Source organism: Lethenteron reissneri, chromosome 52 (assembly GCF_015708825.2).
Source record: "Lethenteron reissneri isolate LAM-NWPU_2019-01 chromosome 52, ASM1570882v1, whole genome shotgun sequence".
NCBI lineage: Eukaryota > Metazoa > Chordata > Hyperoartia > Petromyzontiformes > Petromyzontidae > Lethenteron > Lethenteron reissneri.
In genome coordinates, this window is record NC_083830.1 from 4,545,864 (window position 1) to 4,572,553 (window position 26,690).

A 26,690-nucleotide genomic window follows, 5' to 3' on the forward strand; every position below is an offset into this window, starting at 1 on the left:
TGGATAGTGGTGGTGTTGTGGTTAGTGGTGGTGTTGTGGTTAGTGGTGGTGTTGTGGTTAGTGGTGGTGTTGTGGTTAGTGGTGGTGTTGTGGTTAGTGGTGGTGTTGTAGTTAGTGGTGGTGTTGTGGTTAGTGGTGGTGTTGTGGTTAGGGGCGGGGTTGTGGTTGTGTGATTAGTGGTGGTGTAGTGGTTAGTGGTGGTGTTGTGGTTAGTGGTGGTGTAGTGGTTAGTGGTGGTGTTGTGGTTAGTGGTGGTGTTGTGGTTGTGTGGATAGTGGTGGTGTTGTGGTTAGTGGTGGTGTTGTGGTTAGTGGTGGTGTTGTGGTTAGTGGTGGTGTTGTGGTTAGTGGTGGTGTTGTGGATAGTGGTGGTGTTGTGGTTAGTGGTGGTGTTGTGGTTAGTGGTTGTGTTGTAGTTAGTGGTGGTGTTGTGGTTAGGGGCGGGGTTGTGGTTGTGTGATTAGTGGTGGTGTAGTGGTTAGTGGTGGTGTTGTGGTTGTGTGGTTAGTGGTGGTGTTGTGGTTAGTGGTGGTGTTGTGGTTGTGTGGTTAGTGGTGGTGTTGTGGTTAGTGGTGGTGTTGTGGTTAGTGGTGGTGTAGTGGTTAGTGGTGGTGTTGTGGTTAGTGGTGGTGTGTGGTTGTGTGGTTAGTGGTGGTGTTGTGGTTAGTGGGGGTGTTGTGGTTAGTGGGGGTTTGTGGTTGTTTTGTGGTAGTGGTGGTGTTGTGGTTAGTGGTGGTGTTGTGGTTGTGTGGTTAGTGGTGGGGTTGTGGTTAGTGGTGGTGTTGTGGTTAGTGGTGGTGTAGTGGTTAGTGGTGGTGTAGTGGTTAGTGGTGGTGTTGTGGTTAGTGGTGGTGTTGTGGTTGTGTGGTTAGTGGTGGTTGTGTGGCTAGTGGTGGTGTTGTGGTTAGTGGTGGTGTTGTGGTTAGAGGTTGTGTGTTAGTGGTGGTGTGTGGTTAGTGGTGGGTGTTGTGGTTGTGTGGTTAGTGTTGGTGTGTGGTTAGTGGTGGTGTTGTTGTGGTTAGTGTTGGTGTTGTGGTTAGTGGTGGTGTTGTGGTTGTGTGGTTAGTGGTGGTGTTGTGGTTAGTGGTGGTGTTGTGGTTGTGTGGTTAGTGTTGGTGTTGTGGTTAGTGGTGGTGTTGTGGTTGTGTGGTTAGTGTTGGTGTTGTGGTTAGTGGTGGTGTTGTGGTTGTGTGGTTAGTGGTGGTGTTGTGGTTAGTGGTGGTGTTGTGGTTGTGTGGTTAGTGTTGGTGTTGTGGTTGTGTGGTTAGTGGTGGTGTTGTGGTTAGTGGTGGTGTTGTGGTTGTGTAGTTAGTGTTGGTGTTGTGGTTGTGTGGTTAGTGGTGGTGTTGTGGTTGTGTGGTTAGTGTTGGTGTTGTGGTTAGGGGCGGGGGTTGTGGTCGTGTGAGGTGTGGCCGGAGGGCGTCGTCCCTGGCGTGTCTCCGCTGCGTGCACGAGGAGCAGGAGGAGGAGACGGGGGAGAGACGCAGCGAGAGAGCGCGACTCGCACGCGGAGCGAGCGAGAAGAGAGAGAGAGAGAAAGGCGCAGGGTGAGAGCGGGGAGCGTCAAGGAGGGTGCGTGGTGGGTGGAGACAGAGGAGGAGGAGAGGAGGGGACGGGGAGTGTCGAGCGAGAGGAGGAGGAGGAGGGAGCTGGTCAGCAGAGGGAACTCTCCGCATTTGCTCTCCGTCCGCTGCCTCCGTCTCTCCGTCTCTCTCTCTGCGCTCTCACCGCCGCCTGCTCCCCGTGGCTGAGACCGCGGGCTCCATGAAGAGGGCGGCGCGGAGCTGAGCACCCTCGGAACGACGAGGGGAGAAACCGGCGGCGGTGGTGGTTGTGGTGGTGGAGGAGATTTTTTGTTAAAAACGAGGGTTGAAGAGGGAGGAGGAGGAGAGGAGGGAGCCATGGAGACGGCTCTGGAGAGGGAGTGTAACGCGCTCGGCGGACTCTTCCAGAGCATCGTGAACGACATGAAGGTGACGACACGGGCAGCAGCACCCCCCACCACCCCACACGCCACTGTCTCCCGCGCGCCTTTGTCTCTCCCTGCCGCTGCGTCGTCGTTCGTTCGTTCGTCAACGCGTCGCCAGCGCTCCTAACCAGCGCCTCTGCGGCTCCATCCCTGGCCCCCCTCCCCTCGTCCTCATCATTGCTCCAGCCTCTCCCTCCCGTGTCTCCCTCCATCCACGCGCCCTCTTGTGACCGCCGCTGTGTCGACCCCCCCCCCACCCTCTTCACCGTCCGCTCCGTGCATCGCACTCGTCCCTATCGCCGTGGTGGTTCACCTACCCCCCCCCCCCCCCCCGCTCTAGCGCCTCGCTATCTCCCCCCTCCCCCGCCTAGATCCCAGCCTCTCCCCCGTCATTGACGCGTTCCCTCCCTCCCTCCCCTCTTCTCCTTTCTCCATCATCCTCACGTCTTCGTCTCTCTGCCGGCCTGCCCCCCCACATCTCCCCCCCCCCCTCACATCCCCCCCCCTCACATCTCCCCACATCTCTCCCCCCCCCACATCTCTCTCCCCCCCCCCCACATCTCTCCGTTATCACCACCGTGCCCCTCCCCCACTCCGTATCATCCCCAGCCCCTCTTAGCCGCTCTCTCACCCACAGCCCCCCCCTCGCCCCCCCCCCCGCATCCCATCGCTGCGTCTCCACCATCTCCACCACCCATCCATGCTCACTCATCATACCCCGATGTCTGTGTGGACGACGCAGCCTCGAGCCCTGTCTGTCTCTCCACCCCCCCGTCCACCCCCCCTCCACCCCTCCGTCCACCATCACCTCCACCACACCTCCAACCCCCCCATCAACCCCCTCTCTCCACCCCCCTCCACCCCCCCTACCCCCCCTCCACCCCCCCCCTACCCCCCCTACCCCCCCTACCCCCCCCCTCTACCCCCCTACCCCCCCCTCTACCCCCCCCTCTACCCCCCCTACCCCCCCTCTACCCCCCTCTACCCCCCCTCCATTCCCCCTCCATCCCCCATCCACCCCCTCTACCCCCCCCCCACCATCAGCCCCATTCCCATTAATCCGCCCCCCACACGGGATCGAGGTGGGTCCCACCGACTGGGCTCTCTGCTGCTGCTGCCGTCATCAGCGGCGTGGCATCGTCCGCCTGTCGTCACGGCGCTTGATTGGGTGGGGGGGCATTGGTGATGGTGGTGGTGATCGGTATCGGTGTTTTGATTCGTTCCGCTTTAAGATGCACGAGAGAAGGAACCTCGCACATCGTGTGTGTGTGTCTGTGGTGTGTGTCTGCGGTGTGTGTGTCTGTGATGTGTGTGTCTGTGTCTGCGGTGTGTTTGCGGTGTGTGTGTGTCAGTGTGTGTGTGTCTGTGGTGTGTGTGTCTGTGGTGTGTGTCTGCGGTGTGTGTGTGTCGTCTGTGATGTGTGTCTGTGATGTGTGTGTGTCTGTGGTGTGTGTCTGCGGTGTATGTCGATTGCTCGCTGCTCATCATCAGCAGCAGCAGGAGCATGTCTCGGTGTTGTTGTGCGTCTGTGTGCGAGTGTTGGGGTGGGAGAGGTGGTGTGACGGGTCAGCGCGTTGCTGCGCGACGAATCCGGCGATCCGAGATCGATTGCCGCTCACGGCCACCGACAGCAGTGACGCTTACCTGAGCCGGACCTGAGCCCCCCCCCCCCTAGGTCGACTCGGCCTCAAATGATTGCCTGTCGCGGTGCGTAAACATCGCCACTAGGGAGACAAAGGCGGCCGCGCGTGGTGTTGGCCACCCACCCCCTCGTGCGCCGTCCGTGCCTTCGTAGGTGCTGATCGCTAACAGCACTTGCCCCAACAGTCTGTTAAGGCTACATGGGGGAGCTTTTGTTGTTTGTGTGTGGGAAGCGCTACGAACCCGGCGACCCGAGTTCGATTCCCGCTCACCGCCATCAACACCCAGTGACGATTGTTTGAACCGGTCTTGGGGCCTCCCCCCTAGGTAGGCTCGGCCTCAAATGAGTACCTGGTGCAGTGCGTAGACATCGCCACCAGGGAGACAAAGGCGGCCGGGCGTGGTGCTGGCTGACGACCCCCACCCCATCGTATCACGTGGCAGGCCTTCATAGGTGTCTCACAAATATTTGAACTTGTCCCAAAAATATATTCAGGCTATACGGAGGATTGGGGGGGAGGTATCTTCTTTGTGCGTGTGTATGTGTAAATCTCACAGTCGAAGAGGAACAGCGACTGGACAGAAACACACAGACCTCCAAATAGCAGCGTTGCTGCAATCAGTCCTGCGGCAGATCCGTCTCCAACATGAACGTCTCGATCTGTTGGGGTCACTTAATGCTGCTGCACCCTGCTGCATCGTACGGGCTGATGGTGTTCATTTTGTTGGTTCTTTCGGTAAAGTCACGTGACTTTACCGAAAAAACCAAGAAGATGAATCCCTGCAGTCACGAAAGCTTTAAATCGAAAGATGCCCTCCATAATAACTGTGTCGTTAAACCCGCCACCACCCGACACGGCCAATCAGTGAGGGTTGTCACGTAAACAGAACGTGGCCAATCCGTTACTCGCACTAGCACAATTGCAGTCTTCTGTTTGCCGCACTAAGTTTTTCATTTATTTTCTATTTGTGCAGCACGGCAATGTCCCGTCATTGTATGACGCCTCCAAGTTCGACATGCAACTTTGGCCCGACGTTTCAGGCACAGCAGACGAGTCACGTGTCTATCATGGGTACCGACCGCCTGCACTTTAACGCACCGTCAAATTTTACACAGGTCCTGTTTTTTTTATATGTTCACCATTTCGATTTATTCCAACGACACCAGATTGTGCGTTAACATTTTTTTGAAGCACGCTATATTTTTACGGGATCCACCCCCCCCCCCAAAAAAACCCCTATGTATTATGAATAATATTGGTCGCGAAAGCCTACGTGTTAATCTGACAAAATGAAGTCTCTGTGCTTCAAGGTGCCGTGTATCATGAATGCCCTGCCCGAAACATCCCCTCCTGTGTTCGAGGACACGCCGCGTTCGACGAATGCATGGGCTGTCACCAATACGCACGGCGGTTTAGATGAGTCCGGCCGGCAGCTTTATTCGGCGCGTGCGAAGAGCCAGGTGCTAATATCGTTAATTGTTAAATTTGAATCACAGTTCCTATGATCACTGTTACGTTGTTTTTATATCTTTATTTTGGTGATTTCGAAAAGTTTTGGATTATCCATATTTGTTTTTTGTCGTACAGAGTTAGACTGATAACTTTAATCTAAATTGTCTTATGGTTGTTATTGTTTGGCTTGCATCCCACTGGGACTTTTTGCACGCAGCATTGATATGCAGTGCTTTTTCTGGAAGACTTTGCTGGATTTTTCTGTTTGCGCATAGTCACTTTGAGATGTTTCTTGTTAATGTTTTTGTTTGTTGCGGTTGCACCCGATTCAAGAGTCGAATGGCTCACAGGGCTATACCTGCATCATGGGACCTTCTCATTACTCTGGTAGTGCGTTGTCTTTGAACTGTGCGCCTTTTGGCGTCATCTGGTCGAACACCATATGAGACGAGGCTCTAAAGAAAGCTGTCTCTGGTGTGGACCAATCAGTTTCAAAGACAATGCATGAATTATCAGAGTATTATTTTTTGTTTGCATTTGACTGCAAGTATTGTGGTTAATGTAAGCATGAATCCTTGCAAAAGGTGTCAGTTTTGTTGCCAGAAAAAAGGGGGAAAACCCTATTAGGGCTATACCTAATCAATGAACTGAAGATTCGTGGCTGTTGTCCACGGTGTTGGGACAACACACGAGGTGCCACGCATGCAGCCGGACCCCTCCTCCGTGCGTTCCTGTAGCACCGGTGTGGCGGGGTCAGCAGACGTGGCACCACCGTGCCGAGATGTCAACTACCTCGCTTGGTATACGGGAGATCGTGGGTTCGATCCCAACCCTGACGATGACTGTGTATTTGGAGATTTGGATGTTCTCCCCGCGGTCGCGTGGATTCTTTCTCCGGGTCTTCTGGTTTTTCCCCTCCACAATTCGAACCAACATCACGCCCTTGGAGTATATGGCTGCAATACATTTCCACGTGATAAGCCACTTCGTTGAACTATCATGTGGGGCCAGGTCACTTCTCAAAATTAGCTGTACAGCTGAGTGGGCCTTACCTGGTTAAAAACAAGTAGTTTTTCGTTTAGTTGATAGGGACCGCACGTAGATTCAATTCCTTGATTGTGCAAAGCAGATCCAGTTCCTTGCCGTTCTGTAAGCACGATACATTTTGTTTTGCTCTCGCCAGCACGCAATGTGCACGTGTGTGTGTGTGATGTAGATGATGGGAGTTGTTTTCAGCAATGGGATATGCGGTGTACGGCGTCCTGAAATGCCCCGGAGTACAGGAGGGCCGCGCTACCAAAATACAATCCGTTTCACGCATCGCCTTTTGCGGCCAATATTATCCATAACAGAGGTTTTTGGGTTAGATCGCGTTAAATATATAAATGTGTCGTTAAACCCACCACCACCACCACCCGACACGGCCAATTAGTAAAGGTTTGTCACGTAAACAAAACGTGGCCAATTCGTTACTCGTTCAGCACACCGGTGTGTCGGGTGGTGGCGGGTTTAACGACGCGTTTATATTCACGCGATCGAACCTGTGCCGGATTAAGCTATCTCCCCCCTCCGCCTTGATCCCAGCCTGTAGCATATGTTATAAAGGGGCCCTAAATAAAAAAAAAACCACGTAAATATTAAAACACAAATTTTCAACTTGCATAGTAAAGTAATTGTATTTTTACATTTGCTCTACAGCCGGATAATACGATACATCGCTAACCTTAAACACCCACTGGTTGAAGGCGGTAATAGTACTATAGTAATAGAGCAAGTACAGCATTACGGAACCGGAATTCATAGCTTGAAAGCATTTAGCGCATGGCCCTTGAAAGTGCGGGGCCCGTAGTTAAATATGTAGCTGCTTTTGCCACTAGGATAATCCGGCACTGGATCTAACTCCAAAACCTCTATCGTGGAAAATACGATCCGCGATCGTCGCCGATGTGCGTAGAGGGGCACGTGACCGTGCAATGACCGCAGAGTTAATGCAGGACCCCCCCCCTCCACGTTGCCCCCTTATCTACGATGCACAGGTGGTCATCCTTGTGTGGGGGAACATGCCCACGCCACCCGGAGCAAGGGGGGAGTTCTCGAGTCTGAAATTCCGTGGACGGCTGCTTGCGTTGTGGCCGAAACGTCGTGAGAATTGTTTTATTATGTTTTATTTTTATTATTATATTACTTCCCTTCTACGTGACTTTACCGAAAGAACCAAGAAGATGAATCCGTGGATCACGTTAAACCGCACGTTTCACTTTGCCGGCGGATCTCCTGGTAGTATGCGTGCGTGTGTGTGTGTATGTTGAGCTTCTTTTCGCACCGCACGTAGCCAACCGTGCTCATCGGAGGTGCCAGGGTGGGAAGGAGTAGGAAGGATAACAACAACAACAACAATCGCAACGGCTAATAACAAAATTCGCTCGAGCTCATGGGAAGTTTCCCCTGGCCGTGTTGTATATTCTAAATATAACAGCTCCTGAAAATATGATGTTTATTTTAATTTATTCTCGTGTATGATGGCAGCAGTTTTGCCCCAGGCGCTGAATGCCACCAACGTCGAGGTCTCCGGCTGGTCACGACGAGAGGGCTTCAGCAGAGAGTTCGTGTCGCTTTGCCGTTTCCTCCTCCTCCGTTGAAGGAGTGCATGCCGCAGTGGGTTACTCTCTCTCTCTCTCTGGTCCACAGTTCGGGTTGCATGGACCCACGAGCACAAAGTACAAATTACCCAAAAAAATATCAACACCTTTGTCAATAAGACTGTGGCCTTAAAAGGATAGATGTACAATCGGCGACGTTTCGGGCAATGGTCCTGCTTCATTTACTTTCTGTGACGGGATATTGGCCAACAATGTCACCAATGATATCCATCTATTTTGTGTTGCCTTTTAAGGCCACAGTGTTTAATGACGGATGCGTTGTGTATTTTTCTATCCGCACGCAGCAGGGGGGGGGGTACTTTTCCACACACCCCCGCCTCTCACTCTGTGAGAGTTATGCCTGTCGCATGATAGTCAGAACCAATGGGGATTCTTTTGAATTCTCAGAACTTACATTTAACAAAATCTTGTGAAAAAAAAAATGTAAATTACGGTTGGGTTTTTGTGTGTGTGTGTGATGCCATTGGTTGGGGAGCGGTGGTGCAGCTGCGAGCGTGCTAAGGTACAAACCCGCCAACCCAAGTTCGATTCACGCTCACGGCCAACACCAGTGACGATTATTTAAACCGGGTCCTGAGCCTCCCCTAGGTCGACTCAGCCTCAAATTAGTACCTCGTGTGATGGTGTGTAAACATAGCCACTGGGGGAGACAAAGGCGGTCGGGCGTGGTGCTGGCCACCCACCCCCTCGTGTGCCTATTCCGGCCTTCATAGGTGCTGCTCGCTAACAGCACTTGCCCCAACAGTCTGTTAAGGCTACACGAGGGATCCTTGTCTTTGATGTCATTGGTGACCGGGATGAGTCCATGAACTCGCAACACTTGAGCGAGAACCCCCGTCTCATCTCGGGCGTAGCTTCAACTTGGATTCGAACACTCGGTTACGTGGCCGGAGCCGGTTGCCACGTGTGCTACCCGGCCACTGATTGTAAAATCCTTAAGTGAAAATCCTTAGGCAAGTGCTCATATGTTCAAGGAATCGATCAGCCGCCTTTCCACCTGGACAAATGAAATCGACACAGAGTCTTGATGAAACGACGCAGAATCGTTATTATTTGTGCGCAAGTCCATTTTAATTGGGACATGTGCCGGGTTATTTCTTTTCCAGTGTTAGTATTACCCTCACATTATAAATACAACTCATCGAAGTTACACGAAACGTGTGGAGGTTGCGACCAGGCGTCCGTGGGCTTAGCGCTGCACTGTTCTCCATTTGTAGTGTCTGAGTGAGTGATGGTGAATTCCACATTTATTACAGGGACCGGAGGCCTATCCTTGATATATACTCTTAGTTCTTTCGGTAAAGTAACGTAGGTAAAAAATGAAATTAAAATTAATAAAAAAATGTTTTTTTAAATCACGACGTTTTGGAGGCAACACAAGTCTCCGTCATCAGGTGGGACCGTCACAGCCAGATTTGCTGCATCAAGTGAGGCAGGGATTCAAGATGCAAGCTCTTAAATACAAGTTGAGGGGGGAGGAGAGGGGGGAGGAGCTTATCAGAATGTGGTAGCCAATGAATGGAACGATATATCCGTGAGGGTACCTCCCACAAAGTGGTTCTTATTTTATCTGCCACCTCGGTGATGGTGGGCAGAGTCACCCTCACCGGTTGTCGGACCTGTAATCTTCCTGATTGTGACAACAACAAAGCACTCAACGCATTTATTATTAACACTGTGGCCTTGAAAGCAATCACAAATATATCATAGGCAACGTATCTTCATAGCATATTGATTCCCACATAAATGTGCTGTTATGAATATTGTCCTTTGAAGGCGAACGTGTTTTGTTGACGAGCGTGTTGAACATTCGTTGTGTTTTGATTGTTGCTTGCGCACCACTGACAACGCAGCAACAACAGCAGCAAGAACATCGACAAACTATAATCGGTGTTCGTTCGTTTCTCAGTCCGCTTGTCCTGTTGAGGGCCGCGGTGGAAGCAGCGTGTTGAGTCGTAGCGATCCAGACCTCCCTTTCCCTGGCGACAGACTCCAGCACTAGTTAATATACACTACTACACTATACACTACATTACTATACACATACACTACTGCACGACTATACACTGCTACACTATACACTACACTACTACACTTTACACTACACTACTACACTACATTACTATACACTACTACACGACTATACACTACTACACTATACACTACTACACTACACTATACACTACTACACTATACACTACATTACTATACACTGCTAAACTACACTACTACACTACACTATACACTACACTGCTACACTATACACTACACTGCTACACTACTTCACTATACACTACACTACTACACTACTTCACTATACACTACTACACTACACTATACACTGCTATACACAGACTCTAGCTCTTCCTAGGGAATTCCCAGGCGTTCCCAGGCCAGCCGAGCGACGTTGTCCCACCAGCGAGTCCTGGACCGGCCCCGGGGTCTTCGCCCATGTTTCATTTCCTAATTGCGAGACAAAGCGGATATGCACGGACTAATTCTAGATTTGAAGCTTTCGTGACTGCAAGGATTCATACTCTTAGTTCTTTCGGTAAAGTCACGTAGGTAAAAAATGAAATTAAAATTAATAAAAAATAAAAACAATAAAATCACGACGTTTCGGAGGCAACACATGCTTCCGTCTTCAGGTGATACAGATTTTTTGCTGTGACAGTTTCACCTGAAGATGGAAGCTTGTGTTGCCTCCGAAACATCGTGATTTTATTGTTTTTATTTTTTATTAATTTAAATTTCATTTTTTACCTACGTGACTTTACCGAAAGAACTTAGAGTACGGGGAATGGCTTTAAAAGTTGTATAATCTCCTGTAGACGTAGATGCCACTGATTCTTCACGTTCTGCAGATGTAGATGCCACTGGTTCTTCACGTTCTTTAGATGTAGATGCCACTGGTTCTTCATGTTCTGCAGATGTAGATGCCATTGGTTCTTTATGTTCTACAGATGTAGATGCCACTGGTTCTTCATGTTCTGCAGATGTAGATGCCACTGGTTCTTCATGTTCTGCAGATGTAGATGCCACTGGTTCTTCGTGTTCTGTAGATGTAGATGCCACTGGTTCTTCATGTTCTGCAGATGTAGATGCCACTGGTTCTTCATGTTCTGCAGATGTAGATGCCACTGGTTCTTCACGTTCTGCAGATGTAGATGCCACTGGTTCTTCACGTTCTGCAGATGTAGATGCCACTGGTTCTTCATGTTCTGCAGATGTAGATGCCACTGGTTCTTCATGTTCTGCAGATGTAGATGCCACTGGTTCTTCGTGTTCTGTAGATGTAGATGCCACTGGTTCTTCATGTTCTGCAGATGTAGATGCCACTGGTTCTTCATGTTCTGCAGATGTAGATGCCACTGGTTCTTCACGTTCTGCAGATGTAGATGCCACTGGTTCTTCACGTTCTGCAGATGTAGATGCCACTGGTTCTTCACGTTCTGTAGATGTAGATGCCACTGGTTCTTCATGTTCTGCAGATGTAGATGCCACTGGTTCTTCATGTTCTGCAGATGTAGATGCCACTAATTCTTCATGCTCTTCAGATGGAGATGCCATCACCGCCATCTATTGCGCGGTGGTTGAACTTACGACTCTCGGTTCGAACAGGCAACTGGACATACGGACCGGGTTTGTTCGTATCTTTCTTAAAGTTCGTAAGTCGAATGTTTGTAAGTAGAGGAGTTCCTGTATTGACACAGCACCACCTAGCTGGAGCAGGTTTCAACAGTCTGTGCGCATGAAACATAAGAAGAGGTTCTACCCTTTCTGGTAATAAAACAGGAGGTTAAATCTTGACTTAAAGCTGCTTTCGTGACTGCAGGAATTCATACTCTTTGAGTCTTTTGGTAAATTCACGTAGATTTATCCTGCCTCAGCAGTTCTCCTGCTGTATTTTTTCACCTGAAGACGATTGCTTGTGTTGACATCGAAACGTCGTGAATTTGTATTATTTTTCTATCTACGTGACTTTATCGACTTTATCGAAAGACCCAAAGAGTACGTGTAAAAACAGGTGTTAAGATGATAATTGGTTCTTTACCCTTCTATCTGGCAACAAAACTGACACCTTTTTGCAAGGAGTCATGTTTGCATAGACCGCAATACCTGCAGTCATAAATATGAGACTAGGCTCGAAGGAAAGCTGTCTCGGGTGTGGACCAATCAACTTCAAGGACAGTGCACATTATCAGAGTTATGTCTTTTGTTTGTATTTATGACTGCAGGTATTGCGGTCTATGCAAACATGACTCCTTGCAAAAAGGTGTCAGTTTTGTTGCCAGATAGAAGGGTAAAGAACCAATTATCATATTTTTACTGGCAAATGAGGTCCCCAGGTGTTAAGATGTTTAAAAACCAAATAGATACCTTGTGCAAGACATCAAGTCTGCATTGACCACACGTACTTGGTGGTGAACATGCAAACTCAAATGCTCTGATAGTATTTGGCATTGTCTTTGAAACTGCTGATTGGCCTACATCAGAGGCACCCTTCTTCATGGCCTAGTTTCACCAACGTCAGACGAGAGAACGCCAAAACGCGAACAGCACAAAGACAATGCACTATCAGAGCATTGATATCTCGGGGTGAGCAGCTACATCATGGGATACATTTTGTGTCTGTGTGCGTTTCGGTATATATGGAGGATACAGCGTGGCCCAAAAGTCAGGACACATCGGGCATTTGTATTAATTTCTAAGAAATCACATCGACATGCATTGACATTAATGCGCGGAGGGATTATAGTAATCTTTTGGAATTCATTAATTTATTACACTTAATTAATGTAGGACTTTTCTCAGGTCTCACCTGGGTAGTTATAACCTTTTCTCCGTGTCTGCCATTCACACATTTCAAATTCCCCCCCCCCCACATACAACCAACACTCACAAATAATGAAATCTGTAAATGTCAAGAGAAAAAGAAACTCATAGATAATCCCCCTACCCCACAATGTCACACGCAAGGAATTATCCTTGCTGCAGGTTTATGCGATGTAAAAAAAGACAACCCCAATATCATATTCTTGGTTCTTTCGGTAAAGTCACGTAGAAGGGAAATAATAAAATAATAAAAATATAAAACAATAAAATTCCTCTTGCTGTGGATTTCACACCTGATGATGATTGCTTGTGTTGCAGTCGAAACGTCGTGAGAAATTTTTATTTTTTATTATTCTATTATTTCCCTTCTACGTGACTTTACCGAAAGAGCCAAGAATATGAATCCCTGCAGTCACGAAAGCTTTAAATCAAAACCCCAAATATCGTTTGCGATTTCAGGGATTTGACAATTAAATTTTGACTTAAAGCTTTCGTGACTGCAGGAATTCATATTCTTTGGGGCTTTCGGTAAAGTCACATAGATAGGTTCAAAGAAAATAACAAAAAATACGACGTTTCGATCGCAACACAAGCGGTCGTTATCAGGATTAGATTTCGAAATGTACATCGCATTAATTTTTTTCATAATCAAGTTATTTCTGTATAACACTCCGGTTCAAGCAAGTCCAGACAAGTCCCACTAACTACACGGCACATCTCGCTATTCGTGCAGTCCTGTAAATAATAAAGATCAAAAGATGAGGGCACACGCTATTTAAAGCAGACAAAAATTCAAACGAACAAAAAAAACAAGACAAAAATCCCCCGTGTAGCCTTAACAGACTGTAGGGGCAAGTGCTGTTAGCGAGCACCTATGAAGGCCGGCACGGTACACGAGGGGGTGGGTGGCCAGCACCACACCCGGCCGCCTTTGTCTCCCCAGTGGCGATTTTTACACACCGCACCACGTGCTCATTTGAGGCCGAGTCAACCTAGGTGAAGCCCAGGACCGGTTCAGATAATCGTCACTGGTGTTCTCCGTGAGCGGGAATCGAACCCGGGTCGCCAGGTTCGTGGTGCAGCGCGCTAACCGCTACACCACCGCTCCCCACTACACACATACACACACTTACACACATACACACTTGCACACATACACACAAACAAAGACAAAGATCCCCCGTATAGCCTTAACAGACTGTAGGGGCAAGTGCTGTTAGCGAGCACCTATGAAGGCCGGCACGGTACACGAGGGGGTGGGTGGCCAGCACCACGCCCGACCGCCTTTGTCTCCCACATACACACACACTTACACACATACACACACTTGCACACACACACACACTTACACACACACTTACACACATACACTTACACACGCACGCAGCACGTTTCTTTTCGTCGCCGTGGAGACATTTAAAAGTTAAAGCTCACAAGACAATCTCAGCTTTCTCGCTCGCCCGCTCATTTTTGTTTTCGTTTTCGTACTTAAGCCCACTGGGCATGTTCCTTTAATCCGCTAAGACGACAACCGTTTGAAACGATCATTTGCTGCACCGTGGACAGCCGATGACGACTGAAGATGTGGTGCTGTACGAACGTGCAACTTCTTTCGCACCGCACGTAGCTAAGCGTGCTAATCGGAGGGTGCGGGATGCAATGTTGAGGGGCTTTGTGTGCACAAGTGACGCAGCTTGTCCCTCACAATCCCTCACAATCCCTCACACGCAATCCTTCACTCATAATCCCTCACAATCACACGCAATCCCTGACAATCCCTCACACGTAATCCCTCAATCCCTGACAATCCCTCACAATCACACGCAATCCCTCACAATCCCTCACACGTAATCCCTCACTCATAATCCCTCACAATCCCACGCAATCCCTGACAATCCCTCACACGTAATCCCTCAATCCCTGACAATCCCTCACAATCCCACGCAATCCCTGACAATCCCTCACACGTAATCCCTCAATCCCTGACAATCCCTCACAATCCCACGCAATCCCTGACAATCCCTCACACGTAATCCCTCAATCCCTGACAATCCCTCACAATCACACGCAATCCCTGACAATCCCTCACACGTAATCCCTCAATCCCTGACAATCCCTCACAATCACACGCAATCCCTGACAATCCCTCACACGTAATCCCTCAATCCCTCACAATCGCATGCAATCGCACGCAACCCCTCACAACCCCTCACAATCCCACGCAATTACACGTAATCCCTCACAATAACACGCAACCCCTAACAATAACACGCAACCCCTCGCAATCTCTCACAATCACACGTATGCACCATCCTTATAAGCAACATTCAGTTTTACTGTACAGCCACGGTGGCTAGGAGATGTTAACTATCTCGCCTGGTATGAAGGAGGTCGTGGGTTCAATCCCGACCCTGACGCTTGCTGTTGTATATTTGGAGTTTGCGTGTCTCTCTCTCCCCGTGGTCGCGTGGATTTTTTTCCCTCCGGGTCCTCCGGTTTTCCCCTCCACGTTTCAGAACCAACATGACGCGTTTAAGAGTATTTGGCTGCTGTACATTTTCCACGTGCTACCATTTGTGATAAGCAGGTCACTTCTGAAAAGGACCTTTAAATTTCGATTTAAAGCTTTCGTGACTGCAGGGATTCATCCTCTTGGTTTTTTCGGTAAAGTCACGTAGAAGGGACATAATAAAATAATAAAAATTAAACATAATAAAATAATTCTCACGACGTTTCGGCCACAACGCAAGGACGGCTGCTTGCGTTGTGGCCGAAACGTCGTGAGAATTATTTTATTATGTTTAATTTTTATTATTTTATTATTTCCCTTCTTCGTGACTTTACCGAAAGAACCAAGAAGAAGACCTTTATAGCTCATTGCCTGCTAAAGTGAAAATAAAAAGTTTATTTTCGTTCGTCATATTTTTCTGCCACCGCTGGATCGGATGGAAATGGGGAATGGGTTTGTAGGGGGGGGGGGATGGGGGGGCTTTGACCCTCCCCCCAACCCCCCATCCGCTCACCACCCCGCTCAGGGTTTAGGGCCCACAGACGGAATGTGCAGAGGGCACAGCTGCCCCGAGCCCTGCCCCGAACCGCCAAGCTGTTGGGGTGGGGGTGGTGGGGGTGGTGGGGGGGGCAGCTGTTGGCTCGGCTGCGTTCTCCGCGTGCCTTGCCGCAGCGCCCAACCGGCGCGTGCGTTCACCGGGGGATTTAAAAATGTCTAAACTATTGCCAGATCTGCCCCGTGGCCGTCATAGCCACAGGCTCGGTTTTTGGATGGTGGGGGGGCGGCGGGGGGGGGGCCCGCGGTGGGTTGGCTCCGATCGGCGGCATTCGGCAATGGAATGCTTCCTCGAAGGCTACGGGGGCCAGCGGAGAAGTTATTGCCGCACGAGAACGGCGTCTCTTCACCGCAGAGGCCCGCGGGCCCCTGGCGGCCCCTGGTGGTCCCTGGTGGCCTTTAGTGCCGGCCCCTGACGGGCCGAACCACGCATCCCCCGCCCGCCCGCCTCCTCCGTCTCCGACAATACGCGAATGTGAAAACACCCCTCATCGTCATCGTCGTCGTCATGATGTCCAAAACCCCGATGGTCTCAAATGGTGACTCCCCTCTGAAAATTGGTGAAGAACACAGACCCCCCCCCCCTTATAAGGTGTCAAAAACCTTCGTCAGGCAAAGCCGATGTCGGTCTTTGTTTACATTCGGTGGCGCGTTTTTTTTGGCCGCAGATCTGCCACTCAAAGCGCCGTCGCATTCACGCTCGCAGCATCGCATTTAAACATGCTAAACAAACCAAGCTGCTTCTACGGCCGATAAGAGTGGACTGTTTCATAACGCCACTCTTTTCAACTGCCTGTGTGTATGTTAACACTTCTTTCGCACCGTACGTAGCCAACCGTGATAATTGGAGGTGCGCGCGCGGGAGAAGGACAACGAAAAATGGTTTTCGTAGAGTTCACCGCGACTGGCTGCGCGAAGACATTTTGAACCGGTGAAGTTGTGACAACTCGGGTGGTACCGACAAGCGGAAATATCTTCGTTTGGCGATGCTGCTTCGGCAGTGGTGCAGAAATAACAAAAACAACTCAACACGATCGTCAATAACACTGTGGTCTTAGAAGGAAATCTAAATATATATCTATATAACTGGTAACGTTTTGTGGCGGTGGACCTTGATCATTGCATATTAATGCACGCAAGTGAAATATCAGCTGTGGGCTCGCGGACTACGTATGTGGCGTATCATCACGGAACTGGGTTTCATTTACTTACACCAGCACGTCGGACCAAATGAATGACACCTTCAGGAGGGGCTGTACTGATTTTCAAGCTCTCGATACGTGCATTAAATCACGCGTGTAAGATCTGACGCTTTTTATTTCGTGTGTATATTTATAGTTTTTGGTCATGTGTTTCGACCTTATCCTTCCAGCCGCTGGAGGCCGCTGCAGTTACCACAATGTACAAGCAAGAATCTGGTATTGCATCGTGACCCCGAATCCCTACAATACCATTGAATCGTGGTGGGAGGGGCGAAGGGCAGTTGGAGTGAAATTATTATACCCATACATTTTATCATCAGTGTTTCAAAAAATCTTATCAAGCACTGTTTAGAGTTTAGTGTAAGGGAGAGCGCATGTTATCATTTCATAAAATGTGGCTCGCTCCGTTTATCCATCTCGTGTTCTCTGCATATATTTTAGACACAAACCCGGATTGGTTTTTTAAATGAGAGACATAAATTTTTGTTACCGGTCAACATTCCATCACCTTGGACCAAAATGATGTTTTACCGCTGCGATGAATTATGCATGCATCACTAACTGCTGCGGCATTTGCATCTCTGCGGTGCCTTGGTCAAATGTCCTTTTTTATTCAAACCAGCAAATGAAATTAATACGATCGGGACACGGGGGAGATGACATTGCCCCCCACCTTATTTTCAAGGAGTGGCCTGGGTTGCATCGATACATTTTGAGCCCCACGTTGATTTATAAAAATAATTGTTTAAAATCCAACAAATTTAGACGGAACCTGAACGAGCAACCTGGATTGTGGAGAAAGGGCATGCTGCTTTCTGGCAGATGAACGAGGATGGCGATATTATTGATGCACTCGTGCCACTTTAGACTGTCCTACTCTAATTTATAAGGGTCGACCAAAACGCGATTAACATAAAATAATGAGCGCGTTTGTAGAGAATATAAGCGACAGAATAGATTTTTGTCACGTATTATCCAAAAAGACGCGGAACAATTATATTGTGTTTTCTATGGTATATATATAATTTGGCATCGAACTGGGACCCATATCTTAAAAATAGAGGATCCTTGCCAATAACATCGGGCAGTTCACCCAGAATTGCGTCAATCAAAGCCTGACTCTGCTGATGAGACAATGTGTGTCGAAACGGGTGCAGGGTTTACTTATTATTGAATCAATGTTGCTGAAGTTATTCACTGCCTGAAGGCCCTGTGGTTGAAGTGGATTTCTAGTTTTTACGTGGGGGGATATGTGAAGGAGACTCATTGTCCGCTTTGTTAAGACAACAATGACGTCTGGCTTTAGGCCAATCGTCCCATTTTTTTTTATATTTCTGATGCTAGCGCCGAAAAAGCCTTCATCGTTCCTGGGCCATTATGACCACGCTTACTCGGTTTTTCGGAGCAACTCGGGGTGGGCTTAGTATACACTGGGCCGTGAGTGAACTCGATGACATTTTTAAGGTCACCTGGTTGCCTGTCGACTGTTCAAAGAGCCCCGAGAATACTGTAGTGGGGCAGGAGCAGCCAAGACGCGGTTCAGTTGACCAGTGAAACGTACTAAACTATAAACTATGTTTTTATTTTAGCAGGTAAGGCCCACTGAGCTATGTAGCTCTTTTTCAAAAGCGACCTAGCGATCAAAAATGATCGCTCAACGAAGTGGCTTCTCGTCACGTGGAAATTGATGACAGCCAAATAAATCCACACAACCACGGGGAGAGAGAGAGACACGCAAACTCTAAATATCCAGCAGGCATCGTCAGGGTCGGGATCGAACCCACGACCTCCTGCACACCAGACGAGGTAGTTAACATCTCATAGCCACCGTGGCACCCTTACAGCAAGCTGCACGCCTGCCTGACCTGGCGAGAGGGCACCGCGCCGAGTGTCCATCGCGCGGCACGTCACAGGTCATTCTGCCCAACGTCGCACGCTTTTTCGTCTCGGTTGTTTGCAATGCACGGCAGCTTGAGGGTCCGCACATTTGAAATCCGACGCAACTGCACTGCATTCTAAATCCTCCCCCCCGGTGTCCACGGGGCTACGCTGTGGGCAGTGGAGGGGGCAGCGCTGGCCGGCGTGGTCAAGTGTTGCCGCGTGGATTGACGAAAGGGCCCTTGCGTGATAATGAACGTCACCGTTTCGGACCCCCTTTGTATCTCGATCTCACGCGCGGCTTTCAGCTCTGCGCTCGCTCTCGGCGAACGCCGCTCAAAGGGTTCCCGTTTCAAAGCAAATCAAGTCTCTGATCAGTGATTGCTCGGTGTTACCGATATAACAATCTAATTACGTGATTACTTTTGACAGCGTGTTTATGATTTTTTTTTATTGATTTCAGAAATAAAAGCGCGGGTTAGCACAGTGTGTTGGCTTCTCAGCGGGGCTCTCTTCACGCATTGCTAGCTCCCGTTTTCTCCTTCGAACCAAGTTGCCGACGCAACCATCCGGCCCCTTCCAATTATTTTTTTACAATTAAAGTGCAACGTCACATATCTGCCCTGACCAATTAACTGCCCACGATCCCCCACCGCGTGCTGCAGTGCAGTATTTTCGCGTGACGGCGTAGCTGACGGTGTAGCGTGTGGAAGCATTTTGGCCGCTGAATTTCCACACGATGATGATAAGTCACTTTGTTGAGCTATCGTTTGTGGCCAGGTCGCTTCTGAAAAGAGAGCTCTGTCGCCCAATGGGGCTTGCCTGGTAAAATAAAACAAGAGTTTAGTTTTAAGTTGAGTTTGATTGCTCTCATCTCACTACATTTCCATTGATTTGTCATTTCACGAGGAGTTTATAGATCTAACGGTGCTGCAAGAGGAGTTGCAAACATGATATCTGCTTAGCCCCTGCTTCCCCCTCCAATGTTCTAGCACCAGCACAGAACCCAGACCTCAATTCCAGTTGGCATGCCTCAACTAAAGTGAAACTATTTTTTTGCCAGATAAGGCCCGCTGAGCCATGGAGCTATTTTTCAGAAGCTTCCTGGCTTCAAATGATAGCTCAACGAAGTGGCTCGTCATCACACGGAAAACGTACAATTACTATGCGCACGTGGATTGTAGATGTGGAGGCAAAAATCAGAGGTCCCGGAGAAAAATCCACGCGACCACAGGGAAGACAGACTCCAAACAGGCATTGTCGGTAGTCGGGATTGAACCGGCGACCTCTTGCACACCCAGGGAGGGAGATAACATCTCACCGATCTGGATGGCGGCACCCATCCAGGTCGAAACCGTTGGATCCACGTTGCACCCAAACATTGGCGCGGCGACGTTCAACGTTTACCGCTGTCGAGGAGCCGTCCCCTCCGCCAGGGAGGTGCACGGCAACCACCAGCCGCCCCGTGCGCCCCTGCTCCCCTCGCGCGCCTCGTGACCTCACCCGCGGTGTAAATAAGCTGGCCCGCAGGATCGTTACGGAGGTGGGGGTAGTCGCGTGACCATTTTTGGACACGTACAAACTCTAAAAAACGGGCGGCCGCTTTTGCCGCGTCTTAACGCCGGCGCGGAACTAACGGTACTCGGGTTGGCCCAACGAAATGGAAGTCACGAGGCGAGTGGCACGTCGGGATTCGGAGAGTGTTGGTGAAAATCTCCCAGGATATTTAAGGAATAATAAATGAACAATGGCAAGCGCAGTGTGCTCACCCGTGCACCACCACTCCACCTCCTGCCCCTTTATTTTTATAAATACACGAATGAATAGTAACTTGAAGCCCTTTGAAAATACACTTTTGGAGGAAGGCCTGTCCATGCTGTGTAGGTTATAGGGGTTGTATTGACCATACTTTGCCACGCTGATCAGTGCAGGTTGGTAGTTATGTTTTTCAGACTAATTTATAAAAATTGGTTCAGGGAAAATATAATTTCTGGCCAGACAGAAATTATATTTTGGCCATGTCATTAAGTTAGCCTACCAGCTCCGTTAATAGAAACTCGTATTACCATTAACAATGTGCAATGAACAATGCATTGATTTCCATAAATGCCCTTGGTAATTCGAGCGTGAGTTTATGAACGTGTTACAACATTTCTAAGCAGCCAAATACTCTAAACGTGTGATGTTGATTCTAAATGTGGAGGGAAAATACCAGAGCACCCGGAGAAAAATCCACGCGACCACAGAGAGAGAGAGAGAGAACACGCAAACTCCAAATATACAGCAGCAGCCGTCAGGGGTCCGGTTTGAACCCACGACCTCCTGCATACCGGGCGATGTAGTTAACATCTCGCGACCGTGGCACCCCAATGTAGATAACGGTCGAGACATCTTGACACGAGAGAGAGAGATGTACCGAGACGAGAAGCGAACATGGAATGTTGGTTGGGCCAACGTTGGGTTAACATTGATCCAGCTGTCCCAACCACAGTGGGATGCCGCCAGTTTTCAGTGGCTACTGCCAGCTACGACCCAGTTTGGCCCTGCCTGTCACGTGGCCGTGCCACGCATGACAGGATGGAACACAACCTTGTTTTCAAGACCACCGAACTCACGGGAGAGACGATTGCGTCTCACGCTATTGCTGCTGCTGCTCAAAGTGAATAAATATGCATTGGCCTCAATTAGTTGTGTCCAGCACATCTAAAAAAAATAGTTACTATCTCAGTGGGCTTTGCCTGGTAGGATGAGGATGGTTTAGTTTTATTTGTACGTGTCTGGGTGATTTTTTTACCTTTCGTGTACTTTGCACTGCTATCGTGTTTCCGTACCGTTTGTTGTTGTGACGTTCTCACTCCGTGCCCCGACTGGGCATCTGTGAAAAAGAGCTTCATGGCTCATCGGATTCCTCCTGCAGTATAAATAAATATCCTGACTCTGACCGTGTGCGTTACACATGCAAAGTGCCCGCGGAGTCACGTGACGTGCGAGCCGCGACCCAGAGATCACAATCGCGCTTATTTTCTCTTCCTCTCTCTCTCTCTCGAGAGAGAGAGAAAAACACATTCTTGTAGCTTTTACGCTTTTTTTGTAAGAGCCGAAAGTGCGGCCAAACCTTGAAAAATATCCGCCCGAAACGCGGCAGATAGATTTTACATTAAACGTGACGCGAGGTTTGTTTTGCGGGGGACGGTTGTTGTTTTTTTTCGTCGTGTAATTTTAATTTTAAAAAAGCCGCCTTGACGACTCTGCGTGTTGTTGTTTTTTGTCGTTTTCAGAGCAGCTATCCCGTCTGGGAGGACTTTACAAACAAAGCGACCAAATTTCACTCCCAGCTCCGGTACGTCGCCCCCTCCGTTTTTGTGGCCACCTTTTCGTTGGCGCCCCCTCGCACTTTTTCACCGTTAAATTACAAAAAAATAGGAACCGTGTTAGCGTTACGTCGTGTGGCTTCAACGTCACCGAGAGAGCGCTGCACCCTCACGAGAATGCCTCTCCTGTGCTCGGCTTCTCCTGTGCTCGGCCTCAATACCTGAAGCTGCCAAAGAGCTGCACCAAAAGAAAAAACGCGCGGCTCTGGCGTCCGTAAGGCCCTCCCCGTTCCGTGTCGGTCACGTTGTGGCCATAACTTCTCCATGCTGGTGGTCACAGCGCAGGTTCGGGTTCGGATGTCAAACCGATGCCCTTCCCACGTGCTCCCCCCCCCCCCCCCCCCCCCGATTGGCACGCTTGGTCACGTGTGGTGCAAAAGGAGTTCTACAAAGATTACTCTTTGGTTCTTTCGGTAATACGTGACTTTACCGAAAGAACCAAAGAGTAATTCCTGCAGTCACGAAAGCTTCAAATCAAGTTTTCTACAAAGATCCCCCGTATAGCCTTAACAGACTGTTGGGACAAGTGCCGTTAGCGAGCACCTATGAAGGCCAGTTCTACACACACACACACGCGCGTATAAACACCAACGTCAGCCTTCGCCCCGGGAATCCCAACAAAAGTCACACGGGACAAGACTGGCAGCACGCTCGTGGCTTCGGCACAGTGGTTTGCAGTTCGAACCTCGCAGGCCACTCCCCCGCCTGGTTAATGCTTTGCGTTTAACCACTGTAAAAAAAATACGTGCGGACGTAGTAACGGATTGGCACGTTCTGTTTACGTGACAAACCATTCATAATCAACGTTTTTGGGTTTAGATCGCGTTATTTATAAATGTGTCGTAACCCTCCACCACCCGACACGGCCAATCAGTAAAAAAAAAACGCGATCTAAACCCAAAAACGTTGATTGTGAATAATATTGGTCGCGAAAGCCTACGCGTTAAAGTGACAAACCATACTAATTGGCTGTGTCGGGTGTTGGCGGCTTTAACGACACAGCAATATATATTTACGCAATCTAACCCAAAATTTAAAACCTGTGTTATGGTTAAATATTCCGAGAGTTCGTTTGTGCAAGAGTGGACCATTTGTGTGTGTGTCCGGTCGGCGTCGCCTTCACAAATGTGGCGAATTTGAACGAACATTCTCGCGGGCTACTTAATTGGCGACAAAAACTTGGCAGGACCCCCTCCTGAGATGAGACCCGAGAATCTCCGCTTAGCACGGTTGGCTACGCACGGTGCGAAAGAAGCTCAACATACGTACGTACGTACATACGAGGCCCGGTTGAGGCTTTTCTGGGTAAACAAGCAAAACAATTCTAATACTAAATTACAGCATCATGGGATAAGCACCGCGCGCCTGCTCTGCCACTTAAAGTATTTAATCCTCCGTATAATGTGCGGTGCAACGTTTGTGTCGCGCTCTGTGAGCAATTATCGAGCGATGAGAAGCGTACGCATGCCCTGGATGCCTGCCGTAAGTCACCTTTGCTGTGTCCGTTCGTACTCAGAACGACTGTGGTGGCTGCTGCAACCTTCTTGGACGCGTTCCAGAAAATCGCGGACCTGGCCACCAACTCCCGGGGTGAGTGTTCGCGAGTGGCCCGGCGAAAACGTCGGATCGTCTGTGCGAGAATCAGTGGGGGGGTTTTTTGTTGTTGTTTTCTTTTACTTGGGTATATTTTATACGATGGGGTTCGCACGTGTCTCCTGCGTTCCACGAGTGGCCGCTCGATTCACCGCATTTATACATTTGGAAAAAACCCAACGAATTGATTTGTAAAATAGAATCACGGCCATGAATTTATGACGGTAGAGAAATTGCCAGATGAGTGAATCGATTCAGCCCTCATTTAAAACGCATCCGCTGTTTGCATATATGTATCCATACATTCTTTGGGTCTTTAGGTAAAAGATGATAACAAAAAAATTACAAAAACCATGACGTTTCGATCACAACACAAGCGATCGTCATCAGGAGGATGACGATCCTGATGACGATGGCTTGTGCTGCGATCGACCCGTCGTAGTTTTTTGTTATTTTTTTGTTATTTTCTTTGAACCTATTTACGTGACTTTACCGAAAGACCCAAAGAACATGAATTCCTGCAGTCACGAAAGCTTTAAGTCGAGATGTATCCATATATTTCGCTAGCGTCCGTCCGTCACGCTCTGTATCACCAAAGCGGCACGTTGGATAGAAATTAAGATAAAAACAAATGTCTCTCCTGGCGAGGACATTCCCGCCTGCCGACTTAACAACTATTTTGCCCAAGAAATGTCAAAACCACAACGTCCAATACAAAGCTATGGGAGCCACAAAGTCTTCCCAATGAGCGACTGGCATGTCATTGGTGTAGAATCTTCCGCAAATGGGTTCCCCATCGAATTATAATTAAAGCCGATGTCTGGGCATGACCTGACACGGTGAAGTTATATTCCACGCAAATGCATCTGCCAGTGCTAGTTCATCACTTTTCAGTGTGTATCGTCACTTGGAATTCACCTGGTGGCTTTGTTCTGCACGGTTGTTACACGGAACAGGCAATCAACAATCGCCGATCTCGATTTAAAGCTTTCGTGACTGCAGGGATTCATCTTCTTGGTTCTTTCGGTAAAGTCACGCTGTCTTTCCGACAGACCTGTTCTTCACCTGAGGACGGCTGCTTGCGTTGTGGCCGAAACGTCGTGAGAATTATTTTATCATGTTTTATTTTTATTATTTTATTATTTCCCTTATACGTGACTTTACCGAAAGAACCAAGAAGATGAATCGCCGATCTCTGTATCGTCTAATAACACGAGAACACACGGTCGTAGATAAACACAATAGAAAGTGATTGTAGAAGGCATAGAGCGGAGGAATTGTGCGTCTAAAGTTATTGCATTTAAAGAAAATTAACAGCTTTTTTAAAATAAATATACCTGCATTAACTACGATCCTTACGTGGCAAAGCTTGCCTTTTTGTATGGAGACGTCTTTGTACGTTTTAAACCCTATTCTCTCCGTAGCCGTGAAGCAGAGGCTGACGAAACGTGACGCGTTAAGATAGTGCGGTAGCCTCTTAGTTCTCAAACTGGCTGCTTTGTCTCCATACCTCTCGAGCTCGGTTTAATAACCCAGTCGTCGCCACAAATTCTCGTCCCGCCACACGCAAAGGGGGATGGCTGTGAAAATCCAAACGACTAGGACCACCGCATTTCCGCTCCCAGAAATACAAAGTACGAAATATTGTGGAAGCAAGGTCAACGAAGAGGGTGGTCACCGCATCGCGCGGCGCTTTCAGATGCGCTTCTTCGGCCGTCTGGAACGCTCTTCCTTCTGATATTAGGAAGCCACTGGAGCTATGCAATTTAAAACCATCTAGATTGAAAGCTAATTTATTTTTGAACTGCTTTTTGTGTTTAGTTTGTTGTCTTTCCCCCGCACCTCCGATTGGCGCAGTAACATGTTGGTTGGGGTATTTTTTTTGGTGAGCTCAATACTGGTTTGCAGGAGGTCGTGGGTTCGACCCAGACCCTGACGCTGCTGCTGTATATTTGGAGTTTGCGTGTCTCTCTCTCAGTGGTTGCGTGGATGTTTTTCTCCAGGTTCTCCAGTTTTTCCCTCCACATTTATAATCAACATGCATTTAGATTTTTTGACTGCTATAAATGTCCACGTGATAAGCCACTTCGTGGCCAGGTCGCTTCTGAAAAATAAGTTTATTTGTCAGTGGGCTTTACCTTGTAAACACATTCCTGCGGAGGGAGCTGGTAGGAACGTTGGGTTGCTCGGTCAATGGCCAGGGTCAACGGCGGCGTGGTGTATTCCGCAAATATGGCCAACTGTGAGGGCGGGCACAATCCGGCGTGAGTAGGTTAAACGTTTAGTTGTATAAGGGCACCACGGGGTGACCAGCCCCTCCCCACCCAGCCCCACCCCTCCCACCCCCCAACCAGCCCCACCCTCCCCACCCAGCCCACCCCACCCTCCCCACCCAGCCCCTCCCCACCCTCCCCTCCCCACCCAGCCCCACCCTCCCCACCCTCCCCACCCTCCCCACCCTCCCCTCCCCACCCAGCCCCTCCCTCCCCACCCAGCCCCTCCCTGCACGACGGACGGACACAATAATCCCCTGTGGGCTGGTGTAACCTGGCAGTTCCTACCAGTATAAAAATTGTTGAGTTTTATTTGTATTTTTGCGTGTAATTTCCTTACATTTCCTATACTTTGCACTCCTATTGTGTTTTTTTAATTGTTTGTTGCTGTAACTTTCTAACCCTGTGCCACTACTGGACATCTGTGAAAAAGAGCTTCACAGCTTATCGGATTCCTCCAGGACAAATAGAGATTCCCATTCTGAATACTCTACGGAAACCTCGCTTAAATCACAAGCGGCCACCTAAATTCAAACCCAGTATCTCAACAGTGCCAGCTCGGTGCCCCTGAACTTGGCCACCTCAGCAAAAGCACAGATACTCAAGAGGATTTATCGTAATTCGGACACAAAAAATACAAATCTTAGGCCTGAGCAAAGGTTTTCAGAAAATGCTGACAACATCTCATTCTGTTATCAGCGCCAGCTAGACGTTTGTAACAATGCATCAAATTGTCGATTCATATCGATT

General features: G+C 48.9%; 1 protein-coding gene across 5 annotated transcripts in view; it reads left to right on the top strand.

Annotated features, from left to right (window-relative positions):
- The first annotated feature begins 1,633 nt into the window (after positions 1-1,633).
- LOC133355997 (protein MTSS 2-like) overlaps positions 1,634-26,690 on the top strand; it is an 87,443-nt gene continuing 62,386 nt past the window's right edge. For 2 of the 5 annotated variants that reach the window (XM_061573467.1, XM_061573468.1), the window contains exons 1-3: positions 1,634-1,972; positions 21,982-22,043; positions 23,591-23,664. In XM_061573467.1, coding sequence (XP_061429451.1) covers positions 1,901-1,972; positions 21,982-22,043; positions 23,591-23,664 — 208 coding nt within the window. In that variant the 5' untranslated portion in view covers positions 1,634-1,900. The remainder of the gene's footprint in view (positions 1,973-21,981; positions 22,044-23,590; positions 23,665-26,690) is intronic. The other 3 variants (XM_061573465.1, XM_061573470.1, XM_061573466.1) reach the window with 2 other exon arrangements.